This window comes from Leptonotus elevatus, chromosome 4, assembly GCF_054856555.1.
Source record: "Leptonotus elevatus isolate MCC_2025b chromosome 4, RoL_Lele_1.0, whole genome shotgun sequence".
Classification (NCBI taxonomy): Eukaryota; Metazoa; Chordata; class Actinopteri; order Syngnathiformes; family Syngnathidae; genus Leptonotus; species Leptonotus elevatus.
Window position 1 is genome coordinate 30,497,229 of NC_141242.1, and position 20,541 is coordinate 30,517,769.

The 20,541-nt window shown below is 39.7% G+C and overlaps 1 protein-coding gene across 3 annotated transcripts in view; it reads right to left on the reverse strand.

Annotated features, from left to right (window-relative positions):
* LOC147176479 (excitatory amino acid transporter 2-like) overlaps positions 1 to 20,541 on the reverse strand; it is a 37,509-nt gene that overhangs the window by 6,869 nt on the left and 10,099 nt on the right. Inside the window, exons 1-10 of one of the 3 annotated variants that reach the window (XM_086074835.1) lie at positions 14,889 to 15,166; positions 8,760 to 8,899; positions 5,580 to 5,732; positions 4,896 to 5,146; positions 3,509 to 3,656; positions 3,267 to 3,393; positions 2,905 to 3,138; positions 2,622 to 2,816; positions 2,031 to 2,165; positions 402 to 645 (exon numbers count right to left, since the gene is read on the reverse strand). In XM_086074835.1, coding sequence (XP_085930961.1) covers positions 402 to 645; positions 2,031 to 2,165; positions 2,622 to 2,816; positions 2,905 to 3,138; positions 3,267 to 3,393; positions 3,509 to 3,656; positions 4,896 to 5,146; positions 5,580 to 5,732; positions 8,760 to 8,899; positions 14,889 to 14,893 — 1,632 coding nt within the window. In that variant the 5' untranslated portion in view covers positions 14,894 to 15,166. Of the gene's footprint in view, positions 1 to 401; positions 646 to 2,030; positions 2,166 to 2,621; positions 2,817 to 2,904; positions 3,139 to 3,266; positions 3,394 to 3,508; positions 3,657 to 4,895; positions 5,147 to 5,579; positions 5,733 to 8,759; positions 8,900 to 14,888; positions 15,167 to 20,541 lie in introns of those variants that run through there. The other 2 variants (XM_086074838.1, XM_086074836.1) reach the window with 2 other exon arrangements.

The window sequence follows — 20,541 nt, forward strand, 5'->3', positions numbered from 1 at the left end:
GGACACTGAGCACTGGGAAAAAGTGTCTGCAGCAACTCAGACAAATCAGGGGAACAATATCTCATTAAGATGGGCTTTAAAAATGGATGAAGAGGGAACTTTTGATAGATTTGAGGTCTGCTGAATAATGATCCAAAATTCTAATCTAGCCAGCCAATCCGCAACAAGCTACAGGCTCATCAAGCTTGACGGTTTGTTTCGGATGGGTTGTTAGATTTCTACACATTCACAACCCAAAAGCTGCAGTTCCAAAAGAAGTACAAACATGCATTGTGCTCATGCATTTCAGTTGTATTATACAAAGGTGCAGGGAATTGAAAGAAAGCCACGAACGTAGTGTGAGCATGCAACATGAGAGATGGTTATATACAAGTCTCTAGATCAGTAAGCATTAGTTGTACCTTGCACTCATCTACTACGACAGAATTGTTAGCATTTGCGGTAGGCGTTAAAACGCACTGGTTGGAATTGTTTTCGTGGTGGTTCTTCATGTCGTCGTAATACGACTGGGTCTTTGTCATTTCAATGTCGTCCGATTTAGCCGTGTGCGCATCCAGCTCTTCAAGCTCCGCCTTGGACATGTGGTACACGATGCCTGCACCGTACGAGTCCCCGACCACATTCACAGAGGTTCTGAACCGGTCCCTGAGGAGACAATTTGCATAAGAAGAAAAAGCAGGGTTTGAGTTATTGTTATTGTGGCAACGCTGCAGTTAAAGACGAGATAGTGGGCAGTTCCCCACCAGATTGCATAGACGTTCATTATTTTTGATTATGTAGTTTAGGGGTCTCAAAATTTGTGTGTTCATTTTGAGGTAATTTAAAGTTCCTTTAATGCCACTATTTTTTTTTTAATGCGCGATTTATGACCGCCCCTTACTTGGAAAGCTGGTCGCAACGCAGCAGCAGACTCATCCACGTTAAAATTTTGCAGTAATACATTTAATAATAATACATATATTTTTGGAGACTGGGGTCAAGTAGCATTTTACAATTTTAAAAATGTGCAGAATTTCACAAGTTACTTCATGTTAAAGATTAGATAGCTTTTAATATGAAAAGAAAAATGCACTGAGCCGTCACCAATGTCTTACAAATGCAATTAGGCCATCTAGTGACAGAAAAATTACCTCAGCCCCAATCAATATCACACTCGTTTTTTTACAGTACAGTACATCTTTTTAATTTTAACAAAATTTTATGAAATCAATGACTAAAAGATGCAGCCATATTTCTATTAGTTTAACATTGTTCCCACTTTTACGTTGAAAAGAGTATGAAAACTTAAAAAAAACCGTTGTTTTATTGTGCATTTTATTGTACATCAGGTATACTATTTGTGATTAATCATGAGTTAACTCTTGAAGTCATGTGATTAATTTAATCGCCTGACAGCCCTAATGTGTATATATACATTTCATCTAGCGCAAGGATTTAATTATGAACTTCCAGTGGATAGTTTGCATACATAAACATAACTAGCATTGATTTTAGTACAGGTGACTTATCCAAGTCTGTCTTACTGAGCTAGTCTGGCATATGCCATTTTTTTATTTTTATTTTTATAATTGAGCTATGAGGCAGCCATGATTAAAGTTACAAAATCAATGCATTTCCGATGGCCTATTTATTTTTACCAGGGGCAGACCCCTGGTAAAAATAAATAAATGAATAGCATAGTTCTTAACTGGGCATTTACTCTTTATTAGCATGTTTAAAGGATACCGCAATTCAGGGAAGCGTATTATACACAACTCCAGAGGGGGGAAAAACTAACTTTTAAGGGTGATTTTGGGAGGAGGGGGTTATTATACACAAAGAAGCCAAGCCAATAAGGGTTTCTTCACCAATACATATTTCACTCAGCAAAATGTATGACATTTTATAACTTTTATATTTTGTTTTTAATACATTTTTGAAATTCTGTCTTTTACTATAATGAATATTTAATTAGCCCTTTTTTTTACTGTCAATTTCTTTGCCACCGAGCAAACTTACAGATTCAACATAAGCACTAAAAATGAACTCACAGAAGCCAGTCAACAGCAACTAGCAGACTGATGTCCTGGGTTGGCAGCCCCACAGCAGTCAGGATCAAGAGCATGGTCACCAGCCCAGCACTGGGAATACTGGCAGCTCCAACACTGGCCAGAGTTGCTGTGAGACTGGATGAAGACACCGTAAAAGAAAAAGTCAAACATCTGAGCAATAATCAATTGTGTACAACCCTGATAGAGAGAATGACAACCCCCAACCCCCCCCAAAAAACTATTGTATGAATAGCAGTAACTAAAAGGTACCAAAGTGGGTGCTTCAAGTTAAACGTATGAAAGATGAAAGGCTTCCATTACAAGAGGGTCGAGTGATGTGATTATGAATTCTCAACTCTCAAGTGGAAGGTCACCCAGCCTTGACTCTCACTTAAGACCGAGTGCCAATTACATTTTAAAATATGGAGAAAGAGATTTTTTTTTTGTGTTTACCTTTCTTTTAGCATTTTTGTCATGACGAGCAGGCTAAGAAATTATGCATCTCTAGTTCCTACATGGAGAGATTTTATTTTCAGATCTTATTTTTTTTTAAATACTAGATTTATTGAATAGCAGTGTGCGGTTTCTGACCTAACAGTCACAATCTGACCGGGGTCCAGGTGCACGCCGTTCATCTGGGCAATGAAAATGGCAGCCACAGCCTCATACAAAGCAGTTCCGTCCATGTTGATGGTGGCACCAACCGGGAGCACGAAACGAGTGACTCTTTTGTCAATTCCCAAATTCTCCTCCAGACAGCGGAAAGTAACAGGCAATGTGCCGGCGCTGAGAGTAAAAACATTATATGTTTAGCTTTTTAGCTTGGATGTTCAAACACGTAAGTATTCAAAAGTCAATGAGCTTTAATGCTGACCTTGATGCAGTGCCGAGAGCAGTGATCCAGGCCTGGAAAATACCCAAGAAGAATTTGAAAGGATTTTTCCTGACGATGATAAAATAGATACTAGGCAGGAAGATTGCTCCATGAATGATGAGGCCAACAATCACAGTGACCATGTACATTCCCAGTTGCCTGGCCACCACTTCCAAGTCCTTTATGGAGATGATCTTACCACAGATCAGGCAGGCGATACCAAAGGGAGAATACCTGGCAAAAGCAAATGAGGCTTAGATGACACACCAAAAATAGTTTCAACACATTTTAAACAAAAGACGATGGAAGATAAGCACCAAAATATTTTAAAAGTCAGCCTTTTCCCCTCCTGCAATACTAACCACATGATCATGATGACAAGTTTCATCACAATCTCATTGAGAATGCTGAAGAATTCAATCATCAGTCTGGCCCTCTCTCCCATTTTGCCCATGCAGATGCCAAACGCAATAAAGAAACCAATCAGACCTGTTAGGGAAAGTCACACAGCTGTCAGAGTTTGGCAATAAATGTGGACAGGAGAGGGAATTGAAATCAGACAGAAGCATGTTATCACTATCAGACTTTGTAAGTTAATACAGACCCAGGACATTCATTCCACTCTTGAACTGCAGGGTCTTTTGCGTGACAAACTGAGGCTCCTTGGTAATATTTGCCAACAGGCCCTCCATTGTGGTGGCATTGACATCTTCCTCGATAACCACCTCCACCTTTTTGGTCACCGTCTGGATCTGAGGTGGAAATTCAACATTCAGTGATTATCTGGATGATTGCTACTGTATGAGAAATGTACACACAGTACATCGATATTCTCACTCTCACATTTATTGATTTCGTTCTGTCCACTGCCACTTTTGCATGAGTAAAGTTTATTTTTTGGTTTCATTTTAAAGGCCCCTTATAAGGACTAATTCCTTTAGTGTGACTTCCGTTGGCAGTTCTCTGTGCAGGTGCACAGAGCTGTGGTCATGACTGGCAGGCATGAAATCTCCCTGGCAAAGCGGAAGCCAAAACGTGATTCTTGGTAGCCCTCGACCATCTGATCACAAAGTAATATTGTTCATTTTTTTGTTTTGTTTTTTACTGGTAAAAATTCCGAACACCATTTTATTTACATCAAAAGAACTAGCGCCAGTATGTGTGTTAATATGATTTATTATTTAACATCACTTTAATTCAAAATAGTTTTTTCTCAACTTCAAGCCAGGCACATGCAGCCAATCACAGATTCAATCAGCGGGCAGGCGAGATGTTTGAACTAAACATTTTCCATAGTCCATCTTTTGATTGAATTGATGATCGAGTATTGTTTTTTGTTTTTTTCCAAACTAGCTGATTGCTGATTGACCCCAAAAATCCAGATTGAGTAAAGCCTTTTTTTTTTTTTTAATAAATCGTAAATAAGTTATTTAAATAGATATATTGCTCCAGCTTGTGATCGGATGAATGTTCGGTATTTATTTATTTATTTATTTTTAACTCGCTGATTGGTGAATGGCCCCAAGACTCCTGATCATGTAAAGCCTCAAAGCTACAATTTCAGTTGACATCATCAGGATCATGAATGTTTTTTTGTTGGCTATAAATAATCTTGTGAAATTGGAAGAAAATAACATTAGAGAGAAAGAGAGGGAGAAAGTTCTGTAGTTTTCCTATTTTCTAGCCTACCTGTGTGGTTGTTGTTTTTTTCATATTAAAAACTGCGCTGTTTTTTTCTTCCTACTACTGTTTCAGAGGATGCTCTATTTACTGAGAAAGTGACTTCCCCATGACTGTTCCAATCGATATCTTTTTAATTTTGTGGTTTTCCCTCTGAAGAAACTCATAGTAAGCCAATCCAATATCAGCACTAATGTTTGTGTTTGTATGTCAGCTGGGGCACGCTCCAGCTCACCCACATCACAGGACAGAATTAACAGGGGAAAACACATATGGATGGATGTTTTTGCCCCCCGACATTATTGCCTTACCTGCTGGAAACACGCCTGCACCAGGTTCTCTGGGAACAGGTTCCTGATCAGATCAAAGAAGGCATCCAAGCTAGACACATCATCATTCCTCTCTCCCTGTCCGAGATTCTCCTTCAGTTTGGGGTTTCCAGGGTGGATGACCAACACTAGGATGACTCCCAAAATGGCAGCGATAATAGTGGTGGTCATGTAGTAGACCATTGCTCTGGTACCGAGACGACCACTCGATTTGGCATCCAAACCAGCCAGTCCTGCAGTGGGACAAAGACAGTATGTGTGCTCACCTTTTCATTCGTAAAATATGAATGCTGAATCGCTTTTGACTTGTTATGCACATAAAGAGTCTATATTTCTTCATTTTCATTTAATCAAATAGCATATCACCAGCCACAGCTGTATGTGCATATGCATACTCTAATTGGATCCAAAATTTTAACTGTATCGCATAATCTTACCTGATACAGTGCACTGGTAGATTGTAAATACAAAAGGTTATAAATAGCACATGATCTATTTTTGTAAAGGTAGAATTTCAAACACAACAATATTGGGCCTTATCAATTAGTGAGGTTGCTGTACAGTGCCTGACAACTGATAAATAAGTCATACAACCATTTACAAAATAGATCATGTACAATATGTATTAAAATTTCAACAGTGCACTATATTTCATATTTGGCATACCTGTGATTAAACTGGAGATAATAAGAGGCAGGATTAACATCTTCAGCATTCTCATGAGGATATCTCCAGGAAAGGCAATGACCATGACTATGTCTGGGTGAATTGGGGAGGCAACACGGAGCAACATCCCTGACACTGCTCCTAAGATTACACCTGAAGTAGACAGACAAAGAAATAGTTGTGAGAAAAAAAAAGCCACATTAAAGTTATCAATATTTTTCTGCATAAAGTAGAATCTGCACATGTCATTGTCACGCTACCGTCACAAAGGAAGTGACGAGCATCGATGAGCACACAATGGGGGGCTGAAAGGAACACACTGACAGGCAGGAGTTACACGAACGGCATTGTTGGCGGTTCTTCTGAAGGGAGAATTATGTTGACTGACTGGCGAGTATAATGGCACATACGCAACACTGTTACCTCGGTAACTGCAGCCTGGGATGTCAAGTGGCAAAGCAATAAAACGCAAGTAATTTTTCGGTGTGCTAGGTGGTTGGTTGAGTTCGTTTAATATGATATATATATATATATATATATATATATATATAAATTTGTTTATGAAATCCTTTAAAAAAAATCCGTTCTAATCATTTGTATAGTTTTTTTTTTTCTACCACCATGAAAACAGTGAAATTTATACGTGTTCACTCTGTCAGCTATGGGGTTTGGCTTTCGGGTCGTCCTATCTCACCATGACAGAAGCCGCCCTCCATAGCCCCCCCACTAACCCAGTGCCGCACTTCCTCCTCTTCAACCTCTCCTGGCAAAGATCACACTGCCCAAGTGGATGTTTTATAACACACTGGGAAGAAAAGCCTCCCATCTTTTGTAAACTGTCCTCAATCTATCTTCCAGTGTAGCGGGGGTCCTGTGGACTCGTGACATGCAAGTGTTTTTGGATGGCACTTGATTTCCTGTGCTTTCTTTTTGGCACATTTGCAAGATCCCCATTCAGGCTTTTAAGCGCCTCGTGACGAGATGATCAGTGATGCTGCGATCTCACTCCTTTTGTGAGCGTACTGCCAAGCAGTGGCGGGGCATCACATGATTTGAGCCCAATTGAAAACTTCTGAAAGACTCGACTTGACTTAAACTTGGAGAAGGAATCGGGTAGAACTGAGCGCACAATGTACAATATTGCCTGCTTATAGCTGACAATCATCATTTATAACATGAAAATTGTTTTTCATTTTTTTAGAGAAACATTTCTTGCCCACACCAAAAACCAGAACTTTGTTCTCTGTGAGAACCGCCTGCCCTGTCACACATCCAAAACATGCTGTAAAGGTGCCCTTGAGAACTGCAGTTGGTGACCCCTGCTGGTATAGTATATGATAACTTGTTACGTCCAGATTGTTCTAGATATTAAAAAATAAAATAAAATCACGAGTCTGATGGCACATACAGGTTGAAAATGAGCAAAAATGGCAGATATCCAATTGGTGCTTTCCACTCGTCACATCGCCAATCCTCTCATAACAGACTGAGCGAGAATGTCTCTGCGTGACTGATGAATATTACCGCGACGTATGTATGAAATGTTGATGGCCAATGTGTGGTGCAATTCACAATCGTACTCGCAGTTCCTGGCTTCATTTGTCTAAATGCATAAGCTGCTAATGACTGCACTTCGACTGGCTCAGTCCGGGGCCATAGCTTGTCTTTTGGATGCTCAAGGAAATGTATTTAGATTTTTATTTAACCTTTATTTAACCAAGTAAAATGTTTGAGAACTAATTCTAATTTACAAACATGACCTGGACAAGAAGCCCAAACAAAGCACATGCATCTCAATACAAATAAAACAACAAAGCACAACATAATTATAAAAACGAGGAGGTCACTTATGCCTATATTAACAAGAACTACAATTTCCTGAATCTTGTTTTTTTTACATAGAATCCATGCACACCTCCCTGTGATATAGTTCAGATTTGACAAAAGTTTAGTTATGACCAATTTGTCTTTTTTTTATTTTATTTTTTTTATAAATGAAATCTGTTATAATGATCTGACAGTTAGCCTACTAATATTCACAGCCCACATTTTTTAAATATTAATGTTTATCATCAGGGGAATAATATATATTCAGAGGAGGTGTATTCCCAGAAAAAAACTCACAAATTTGCCACTTCATAAAGTAAAGTTTTTTTTTTTCTCTGAATATTTCCCCTACCCTCTAAAACATTTCTATTTATACTCCGTCTTATAGCATAGCTTAGCTTCTCGTAGTATAAAAATAATTTACATTGTAGTTTTCACTGCTGCTGTCAATCACAGCCAGACCATGGCCAACCCTTTTCCACCCTCTCAAGGCCAACTGTCATCCAGGCAATGCCCCCTCTGAGCGTCGCTTTCAAATAAGTGGAGCAAGAGTCTGGTTGAGGGGTGAGTTGCACATTAAGTGAATCACCTCACCACTTTTATTGTGATTAACATTTATTACAGCTTACCTTTTTAATCACTTGTATACTCACATCTTGATGGCTTGGTCACATATTGAAGGCATAAGTATTAATAACTGGGATTTTATGAAGAATTATTTAGTTGCTCATTTTACTTTTATAGGTATAAATATACTTTTTTTGTACTATGAGCACTGAAAAAAAGAATTCTTACCACATGATATACTGTATGTGAGATGCTTAACTAAAGTCATGACTTGATTCGATTAGCGTAAAAAAATGTTTGATAATTTTCCACTTCCACCTGGTTGTCCAACTGGGATGAATGTACACATGCGTGCACAAATAATCACATTATGCAACCATGCATTTACAACCTGGAGTATGTTCACGTATACATAAAGGTGGCGTGGGACAGCCAACATACTTGTCAAACACAATAATGAAAATGCCATGTGCGTCTCCAGGCCTTACATTCTTGCATCGCTGCCCTTTCCTAGTGTCAAGACAAATCCTTGTTGCAGTGAGCCTTTGTAATCACAATAGTTGTTATGCACCACCAGAGACTGTTTGGGTGACTGGGCGGATGTTTTAGAGCGCTTATAATTGCAACAGGTGGCAAGGATGGGAGAAAGGTCAGAACAGCCAGTCATCTCACTGTCTGGTGCATCGAAACAGAGCAGATGGCTGCTCCCATTTCATATAGCTACCGGAATAGAGAGATGTTCTGTACGAAACCAAAACAGGAGGAAAAGACGTCCTCAATACTGACCAAGGACGGTGAGTGTGAGCAGAAGGTTCTTGAACAGCTTGGAGCAGATGCTGGCACATTTGGACTGAGGCCGGGCCTCTATTGGCTCCAGGTGACTCTCATGCATCCTCACCTCCACTTGTTTCGGCATACTGTTGGCACTGTGAAACACAGATACATAAGACAATTAAACGCTAAAGCAGTGGACCATCCTTGAACTAAAAACTCTCACCTTACACTTACAGCATCAGTAATTATTAAATGCAAGTTTGTCACATCACTTCACTTTGTGAAGTAGAGCAGAAATCAAATCATTTGCCTTTTGTGAAGAACTCTAATACAAATCTCGATATATTTGGAGAGAAAACAGCAACTGTTAAGCCAACCGAGTGCGATGTGGAGCTGTCATTCCCATATTACTCGTCATGGTTGCTATGGCAGCCAGCAGATGGAAGCTGACGACAATCTGCTGCCTGTAAAGTTGCAGTCTCTTGAGATGATGCTTTAAACACTTGAGCCAATTTATTAAAATCAGATTCCTAATGCTCTCTAGTGTAGCTTTTCGTGATGGGTAGGACACTGTATTCAATGTATTTGGTTTTGGGGAAAAACAGCCCTCATCGGCAAGTTTTGCAATACAAACATAATACAAAAAATATGTTCTCTATATTTGAATCAATAAGGCACTTCACGATGAGCGCTTTTTGTCTATATTTAAAGGCAATGTGAGTTTACAGTGTTGGGACAATTATCCTTGGGTGAGTGACACAAAATTGTGGCTGTCACGTGGATTTAGTGATGAGAAGTCAGACTCAAAGTAGACTACTCTTTATTTTCCAATACAATTTCCATACAATTGCACAATGAGGGAAATTAGTCACGCAGACGTATTAATTAAATGAGAAATAATTTCCGGAGACAGCGCAGAATATCTTCCTGCGCTTTCATTGTGTGAATGTGATAATAACAGTGCAGGTGTATTTTTTTTCAAAGAAAGAAAGAGACGGAAAGGATTGTTCTGACAGGAGATGGAAATGTCTTTTGGCCCTACTTTCCTGCCAAGAGCTTTTCTAGTGCAAAAGGTAAATGGTACTTCATTTAAATAGCGCTTTTCCACCTTACAAGGCCCTCAAAGCATTTTACATTCAACTACTCATTCACCTACTGATGGCACAGCACCAGGAGGTTCAGTATCTTGCTCAAAGATATATCCTTAAGTAAGATATAATTTCTTTATTTTGCTTTGACAAGTTATTTTCACTTAAAATAAAATTGTCAGACAAAATAATTCTGCTTATTTTAAGATACATATTACTTATTTTATTTGATGAAGCAGTCTTGGCATTGAGTGTTAATAGCCAGTTTTAAGTATCGTGAGGCTTAAAACAAACATTTTACACATTTTATGATGGCTAACCAACAACAAAGGGGTTTCATAAGTTGAATTTTCTTATTTTAGGAGTTTGCATAATTTAGTAATAAAATAAATGGTTAAAATGAAAACAATCAGACAAAAGTGCAATATAGCTCTTTATTGTAAGCATTTTTTTCTCGTAAAAATCAGTTCAGTTACGTTATATTTATTTAGGTCATTTTCCCTCGTCACAAAAAATGCACTACTATCTCCGTGGTCTAGTGGTCGAGTGTTTTCCCTCAGACTGGGACTTTGTGGGTTCAATCCCTGGCTGGGTCATGGCAAAGACGATAAAAATAGAACTTGTTACCTCCTTGCTTGACACTCCGACTAGGTTGGCCAACTGTGAATGAAGACGTATGCAAATTAAGAAAATAGTTCTATATATTAAAGCATGAAAAAAATCTATAATTTTCTAAATCTTACAGGTAAATTAAAGTAAAAAAATACTGTTCTGTTGGCAGATAATTTTGCTTATTTGAAGTAATACTTTATTTATTTTACTATATTTTTTTTCTTAAATTTTCTACTGTCCTTTTTGCAGCGTACTTCGACGTGGCCACGATGGCAACCCACAGCCTCTGGTTTGCAAGACTACCACTCTACCACAGAGCCCCCCACCACCATAAAAGGGTGGAGTTTTCTTTCTTTTGCCATTTTTTCGTAGATGGGTGCAATTATAATATGCATTTGCGTGGGAGTAAATTCTGTAACTTGAGGTGTGCGGTCTACATGGTTGAAGCATAACGGAAATGTTTTTTACTCTATTTTATTCTACTTGGCTCTATACCGAAAAACAGGGTCTCTACTGCCACAACCCGGGAGCCCCTCCTCACCTCGCCAGTGACCTCATGTCACAGCGACCGTAGCTAGCGTCCACTGTACACACTGACAAAAACAATGGAGAGTGCAGATGGATTGTTGTACCTGGTGTTTGTTGTTAATATTAAAAAGGTTTGGACCTCCTGAAAAGTCTAGGTATTGATCTGCTTGGATGCCATTCTTTTTCCTCTCTTTATCGTTTGTTGTCAATGGTGGCAGTTTTCCCGGGGTGGTGGTTTGCAAAGAACATTGATGACGAATCATTCAAATCATTCACATCAAATTTTTGAACCGGACTACTTGTTTTAGAACCACAATGGAATAGGTCGCAAAAAAGCTAGTAGAGTAGAGCCAAGTAGATTTGTCGGTGGATACTGAGCTTTTATAAGGAACTGCAAGAAGATCTTCTCTTACGGATGATGTTGGCCACTGTAAAGTGGCTCTCACACCTTCAACCCCCGATCATGCGTCTTTGTGTGGCAATCACCCAGCCACCGTTTGTCTGTATCTGCCAAATCCTCCAAAATTGAGTCACTCACACCACCTGCGCCACAAATTAGACCTGGTTTCATTTGGTCTAAAGTGTCACCTACTTTCTGTCACCAAATTTCCAGGTGCGCTAGGACCATTTAATAAAAACGCTCACTGTCTGCTGGATCGCCAAGCGAGGCGCAGCGCATTCTGCAAAATTTTCAAACACAATAAACTAGACTTGCCTTGACACAAAATTGCACCTGTCTCCAAAAAATAGGGTCCCCAAATGTTGCCATTCATCTGCAATAATCTCATCTCGATGGTAGCGGGGACCGACTGTTGAGAGGGAATTATGTGACACTGACATTTGACCTGACCGCTGGGGTTCAGGGCTGAAATGAATGTCTCAGTATTATTTAGTTGTCCTTGTACCCACCCCCAGCGGCTGACTGTGTTGTGTCATATCTTCATCTGTGAAATGAAAGACTTATAAACTACGATCCTGTCAAATTGTCCTTTTCATTGTGGGGGCTGTTGTGAAAAACTTCCTCAAAATCAAAAGGATTTTAAGGATTTATTGTTTTTTTGCCAATGTACAGTGGTCTTCTCCATATTCTCGATAAAACATTCACAAATTCACAGTTTTCTTTTGGCACCCTCTCACACTGTTATGTGTGGAAAAATGTTCCTATCTGTGATTTTCCTTCATGCGTCGCTGTAACAAACATGTTGTCAGGTGTGCGGTCTTGTGTTTATCTATGATGTCATGCAGTAGTTGCGCTCTAGCATGAGCATGAACACAACACTGAACTCGGTCGATAAAAAAGGTCTGCACTTCACCATTAGCCTTTCGATATTCGTTGAGCACAATTTCTCCATCACCTGAATGTCTGCACACCTTTAGCTTAGCATGTAGCCTGCCCGTATGTTATCCACCTTGGTTACGGCAGCTAACGGCTACTTCATCTGCTTGGCCGCAGTTCTTGAAAAGCTTGCCGGATATTTTTCAGAAGTGATAGAACTGCCTATGGAAGGCAAAATAGTAATAAAAAATAAAAATAAAAATAAAAAGCTATGGTACAGGAAGTGAGCTTTTTCAATGTTGAAAAAACAAAAAACATTTTCACAGTCATGTTATGTAATCTTTGCGTGTCCCGTAACTTTTGCACCAATGTTGCCCACATAGTGCCCATGAAAAGCCAACAAAAACGTAACGTTTGCTTTAGTATCCTTCAGGGAAAGCTAAGTTGTATTTTTTAAGTTGAAGCAATGTTTGGAAATATTTGGATTTTAAATGCAACCAACGTGTGTATGGGATCATAGTTTGTGATGTTCGCTACGATAATCCCATTAATGTGAGCACCAATTATTCACAGAAATTCGATATTCGGGTTATGACTATGTTTTGCTTGTTCCTTCTCCGCAACTAATGGAGGCGTCTGTACTGTAGTTACTAATTATAACACACAAACACACACATCTCCTTAAGCTTTGTGTATTTCTGTGAGATTGACTATAGGAAGACCACCTGGGCAGCTTCCAGGCACACAGATGGAGCGTTGCGATCTCCTCTTATTAACTTCAAAGTGAAGTGTGAAATACAGAATGAACATGCAAACAGACGGCAAAGCAGTCCCATTATACTGCACCTCGGCTTGTTTTTTTTTTTCATACATCAGGCAATGAAAGCTGAATTAGTGAAAGCACCAAAAAATAGTTGGAAAATGAGTTGAAAAATGAGCAAGCAGTACTGCAGAATCCCTGTCCACAAGAGTGATGAGGAGTTAATTAAATTGTTTCACACTTCTCTCCCGGCCACGTTATTTTTAGCACTGAGGAGAGAGGAAGCACATGTTAAATGTCATGGAGGTCGGATATTATTCTGTCAGGAGACTCATTAGAACCCTTTTCACCAAGACACAAGAACTTGCAAAAAAGTATGCACATTGAAAACATAATTCATAACTTGGGCAAATTTTGAGTAGTTGTTGCTTCTTTAAAAAAAAAAAAAGGAAAAAATATTTGTTTAATGGGCATCATATAGCTGAAATATGTTGGTTGTGATGGAAAATATATTTTTGTTTTTGTTTAGTTTTTATATAAATTGAATATAAGTCATACGGTGGATCTAACCGTTTTGTGAAATTCAACCCTTTGTACCATATTTTGGCATATTCAAACTCATTGTTGTCAGCCACACACATGCTTTCCCTCATCATATTATGGTGATATACATATACACCACAAATTAATGAATAACTAGTTTTTAAACCAGAAGTGAAGGATAAGAGTTTGTTCAACTAATGTTATAGTTACTGTAAAAGGGAATTTGGTAACAAGAAAATGTTTGTAATATGCTTCATTGCGTCATTATTTATCATGCATCACAATTGGAAATGTTGGTACAGATTTTAGCAAACTTCACAAAAGTTGACTCATTTCATTTGCGGCAAGCAAGAGCTGCCCCCTGGGCCTTGAGTTTGGCACATTCTTAACCTTTCTAATTACCTCTGAATTTAGCACTGAAGTGTAAGTATATAACTATTTTGGGTCAAAATGAAAACCAGACATTTGTACTCCATTCAATATCTTGTGGCCCATCTTTGTGCCATTTCTTCCTAGACATTATTATTATTATTATTATTAGTAGTAGTAGTAGTAGCAGTAGTGGTATTACTACTACAAATATTGGACGTTATGATTCATTTTGGACAGTGCATACAATATAGAGTATACTGTATATTAGGCAATAAATACTGTATCCGAATGTTTTTTTTAAATGTTGTCTGCTCTATTTGTTATTAATTTGATATTTATTTTACTTACTATAATATTTATTAATTTATTTTGTGTTATACATTTTGGCTCTACCTTCCTTTGGTTATTGCATTAGAGATTTTTATTCCATGTACAGCACATTGTATGCAGCAATGGTTGTTTTAAAGTGCTTTATAAATAAAATCCAGTCGAGTCGGCAAATGGTAGTTCGACAAATCTGAAAAACTTAAACAAGATTATGGGGGGTTTATATATTTGCTTATCGTGACACACTTTCTAAACAATAAAGTTCAGATCAGTAAAGTCCTGAGACAATCGTTTAACTTGATGTGGTAAATAAATCTGTCATGGGTATTATTAGCCATTTACAGAACCTCATAAATCAGTTATGCTATGCACAGGTGCACACACACACAAAAACACACACACACATGGGGAGTGAGGGGGCGGGGGGAGTGACGGTCTCAGGTGGGTAAATCAATTAATCTTGGCTGAGATCTTAGTCATATTAATTGTACATGGTAATGAAGCCCAGAATTAATTAATTGTGATCTGAATCAAGCAGCTACAGTGTTTTGAAAGCTCCTCACCATTAAAGCTCAAAATGACAGCACCCACTCACCCCTGACCTTTCTGAATGTGTAAATACCAAATGGACTTACTTCATTTCAGGTGGAGTTGCAGTAAGACTATATACATTGACCAGGGTCACTTCTTCAGCTTCGGCATTCAAAATAGCCACTCACGCTCTGTAAAATCACGAGTGCTCCATGCATGGAAGAAAAGTAGTGCGGCAGATGATAGGGTCCCAAGTATGGCTGTTGGCTGCGGCCAGCATAGATGTGCTGGTGGCTCTAAGCTGTCCACCGGCAACTCCTGAGCATCCACAGAGCACAAGTCCACTCGGATCAGATCACAGAACAAGCCACTGCAAGGGACCACCTGAATTGCCCATCCTGACGTCTGCAGACACCCACCCGCCCCGAAGCTAAGCCCCCACCTCCTGACTCCACTACCAGCACTGCATGCCAAACACACACACACACACACACACACACACACACACACACACACATACAATAAATAAATAAAATAAAAAAATGTGGAGAGATGTGGAGGATATAAATTAATATCCAAGCTTACGAGTACAATCCCTAGGACCCTCCATTCCCTGGACTCTGTAATCCCCACTCCCAGTCTGATCCACCTCTGTGTAAGATGGCAATAATCATGCCCACTAATGGCTCAATATGCAGAGCTTTACAAATAGACGTTTTGCTGAGGAAGGACGATTTAACATCAGCGGTGTTGGACGGCAGATGGGAGTTCCTGCTTATAGTTCTCAGTGGTTATGCAACTATGTGCAATGTTATGTATGTATGGTGTAAGGCAAAATATATATATATATTGCAGGGGTGTAAAAAACATTCTGAAACGGAAAATAGTTTCGTTTTTATTTAAAAGATGTGAGTGGATTGAAGTGAAGTATATCGAGATACATATCAAATCGTCATTAATTGAAGAGATATATCTTAGAAGGAAATGGCACATTTACAGTACTGACAATTTAATTCAGATGTATGTAAAAAGACCACAAAGAAGTCATCGCGTCATACCCTCTTGAACAGAGCCACACTATATCAAATCAAATTGTTGTCCTATTGTGTCGAACTAATTGAATCGTTCCACTTTGAAATATAGCAAGATATGTATTGAAACGTTTTTGAATGGAGATTAAAATCAGTGAGGTATATCGAGATATATATCAAATCGTCATTAATTGAAGAGATATATCTTAGAAGGAAATGGCATCATATTTACTGTACTGACAATTTAATTCAAATGTATGTAAAAAGACCACAAAAAAAGTCATTGCGTCATACCCTCTGAAACACAACCGCGCCATATCGGGTCGTTGTCCTACTGAGTGGAATCAATCGAATCGTTACACTTTGAAATATATCGAAATACGTATCAAATCATCTTTGATTGGAGGGTAATATCTCTGAAGGAAATTGCACATTTACTGTACTGGCAATTTCATTTAAATGTAAATGTCTTGAACTGAGCAATACCATATCAAACCGAATCGAAACGTTCCACTTTCAAATCGAATCATCCTTGAAACGTTTTTCACACCGCACATACCGAAAACCATATCGAATCATCTTTTGTGGAGAGATGCACACACCCTAATATATAGGTTATAAAAAGATTACGGCACTTGAAGGTAAACCATCAAATCATGTCTTTGTAAGTAGCCCCAAAGCACAAATGACCATCATGATTCATCTGAGGACGGAGTCAAGCTGATTTCTTTCTCGTCTCTCAGCAGCATGGGACGTCGCAAAGCATTCAGCAGTATCACATTATTCTAATTAGGGAAATGTGTTGGAAGGCTATTTCCTCTTCAAACAAATGGCCGGCTGCGCAACAAAAGCCGGTGGAATTTCATCCTTGTCGGCAAATGTTGTATCGTGAGAAATCACTCATCCTTAATCCAGTGACATGTCATACCTATTTAAAAGACTCTCTCAGGAAAAATGTAGCATTTTTATATGAGAGTCGGGGTCGAGAGAGGAAGGGGTTACTGTGATCCCACCACCTCCTCTCAGCCAAAAGAGGGGCCTGAGAGGGGCAGGCGGAGGCGGCCATCCTTGCTCTTGGCTGCTACCATGTGAAGCTCTCTGTTTCCTCTCGCTTCCTTTTGAGGGGCTTTGTTTCGCAAGCAAACAGTGGAAGTGGCCCCAAGTTGCCCGGCCAAGCACTGCATCCAAACTGGCAGGGCTGAGAAAAAAACAGAGGGAGGGGGGCGGGGTTCAAATTGGAATATAAGAATATAGCGAGAGGGGAGGGCAACGGGCATGCTGGTTCTTTCAGGCGGCTGATGTCATTGCTGTGCCCACCGTGGGAGAGCAGCGGCGGGACCAAGACGCCCCTTTCTCTTCCTCCACAAACTTTTTTTTTTTTTAGCCAAGATGAATGAATCTTTCAGAAGCCGCGGCTCATTGTGAGCCGTAATCGACGGCGATTATCCCGATTTTATGCTGCCTTCCCAGTGAGTGGAGGTTCCCTGAGTGCTGGCTTTGAGGGCTGCTGCGATGCAGCCAGGACCACAAGGAGTTGTCCTGGCAACACTTTGCAGCTTAGAGAGAAGGGGATGAAGGGGAAAGAGGACGCTCTCTGCCACACAAATACACACAGCTCACAAACATTAGCATACGCCGCCGGGGCCACAATCTAAGAATGGGGTACAACATAACGCAATGGCAAATTGCATTCATATAAAAGATTAATTAGATTATAAATGTGTCTGTTATATGTTATCGCAAATATCTTTGATTACATAACTGACTAATGTGTTTGCATTAAAGTTAGTTTGTGTGAGCGTGTGTGTCGATTGTCAAACATGCTTCTGAAAAACAAGCAGAAGATGTAAATGACAATACACATTTCCCACTTGCGTCTGGGGCCCAATGGTCGTTCTCATGACTGGAGCATCACAATATAATGTGAGGTAAAGACAACTGGAGCCGGGCCAGGCTCCGGATATATCTGGCCCCATTGGGCCTCACAGCTACTTTGTTATGTAGTGGGAAGAAACGGGCTCACGCATTCTGGCTGCCTGGGAGCTGTGAAAAAGAAAAATGAAGCCCTCAGCAAACACTTCGGGCTGTGCGCTGCTTAGGAAGTGGGAGATGAATTCCAACGTTTGAAGAAAGGGAGGCTTTGTCGTTATGTCTTTTAATTACACTTCCTACTCAAATATGTTTTCCAGTAAACATGGTGCAAAGTAGCTATAGTTGTGAAAGTCTGGTTGATTCCATTTGCATTTCCATTTGCCATTTGAGTCATTTCGATCGGCACTTAACATATACTGTGTATGAAACCAATAAGAAAGAGTTCTTCTTATACAAATATGACAGTAATCCGGATCATCATAACAGTATTAATTTAGGAATACAGTATTCTTATTATAGGGATTGTTTACAGTGCACACTGATTTACACCGTTTCCAATATGCTGCTAAAATACAACTACAGTAATAAACAGTGTTGTTTTTTTTTGCTAACAATCCACAGTATACTTTGCATTCGTCACCCTCAAACTAGTAACTCATGGAAATGATTTTAGAGGTATAAAGTGGGACGTTTTTATATTCAAATCATTTTATGCTTGTTTAAAAAAAAAAAAAACAGTGGTTGTACTTTACAAACTGTAAAGTTGACTATGACTCCATAAGCAACATTGTCACCTTAAAGTGTTTCATAGCCTGTTTTTGTCCTTGTTACTTCAAGTGTGGCCATAGAAACAGTTACATTGGAATTTGACAATGAGATGATCATTTTCAATATTCTTCCGTTTTCGACCGCAGTGTTCCCTCACTTTTTGGCTGGTGAAATGTTCCAAGCCCCGCCCAACATGGCACGGGTTGAGATTGGGATTTTCGGTTCTTTTAAAAACGCTTGCACGCTTGTTCTAAATTCAATTCATTAAACTTTTGAAATGTGAAATGTATAACAAATACCAAGTTGCTGATTATAGGCTGCTTAAATAAATTAATGTGAGCGGCCGCACACTCCGTTTAACCGGCAGCAAATGAGGACAACGAAACTTTAGCTTAATAGCTAGTTTTTATTTTAAATCTTAAAATAGCTGACTTTAACCAGAAAACAGGTTACAAATTTCACAAATGAAAATCCGTACACGTACTGCGAAGCAGCGAGACAACGCCGTAATATCTATAGGGTGATTCCAGACTTATGAAATTCTACTGATAGTGGACAGATAGATGTCACTTTCAAATGAAAAAGAGAGGATGGCAAGAACACAGAACATTATTTTTTCCTCAACCAAGGCTTATTTAAACAGAAGACAAAATGACGGATATCCACCAATATTGTCTTTATAATATTGTCGTCATCCTGCCTGTGATCAGTGTCTACCATTCCACTGTCATGACAAACTACCACTTATGACTTCTTCTAATATTTTGAGCAGGGCAAGAATTCAGTACCATGGTCAGTGACCACCTAGTGCTGAAGGAGCTCACATCTGTCTTGAGGAAAACAAAAGAAGCCAAAGATTTCGAGCACAGACTCCTTGTTCAAGCCACAATCGATCATCAAATGCAGAAACTTCCAATTTGTCACGACTGAACATTACACAACCATGTTTCATTACTTTCATTCCATTTTTACCATCCAATCCCCCAATCAGGCTGCGTCTCATGCTGGCGACGTACGACTGATCAGTATTTCTCTGCCTGTCAGCATCCTCTAAGTTTTCTCTTTGTTTCCCTTTGTGTTGATAATGAGGCAGTCATTAGAGACAGAGCCTCTGGGAATCCTGAGGCTCGTGTTGTAGTCTGTATAAGGTCTCTCAGATGTGACCAGTTCAGCTCTAATTACGTGCTAACGGCCTATTATGCTGGAGAGGGTTCGGGATAGACTGAATTGGATAATTCCCATTCATCTCCATGAAGTAGCAGAGATAGTACAGTTTGAAATGTAATCCAACCGCGGCCCTCTTCACTACTGTTTCGACAGTTAAGTGATTTCCAATGATTGCCCGCACATCCCTTTACTGCACATTGCATTTCTTACGCTCTCTTTTATTGTGGTTCTTGTTGAAATGTTTTTACAGGATGTTCCTCGAAAACGTGCCCCCCCCCCCCCCCCATCTAACTCCCTCCCAATCTGAACTACCATCAATCTCCAACTGCAGCACAGATGAAAGGCCAGTGGAGAAACGAAGATCATCCATATTCATGGTTACTTTCTCTCAACACTGTGGAGGGTTTCCTCACCTACTGCCGGCGTCCTCATCTCTCATCTCTTCCTTAAAGCTATGCGGCTGATCATGCAAATACAAAGCAGCGCTGCTATCATTAGCAAAAGGCACATCTGTTAAACAGGTCTGGATAGATGGCAGCACGCAGCTTCTGAGGGCTTCGGCCCATTCCCCACAGGAGCTCATTAAATCAGCTCGTAAGGCAAGACCACCCCACCCCCCTGCTACAGCACCAATATTATCCACCGCATGGCTGAGAGGGGAATGGCAGAGGATGAGGGAGAGGTGTGTAGTAGAGGGAGGGAACGGTAGGCAGGATAAAATATAAAGATAGATGAGCAGCCGTGCATGGAGGAAGGGGACTAATAAAGCGGGGAGGGCAGAAGGTGTGGCTGCTTGTAACAGCCATAAGTGACGTCAGATGGAAGCGATCACGAGAAGTATCTCGTATGCACAGTTCATGGAGAGAGTCTTTGTTATCAGGTAATCTGTCGACTACATAAAGAGCTGACAGCTGTGTTG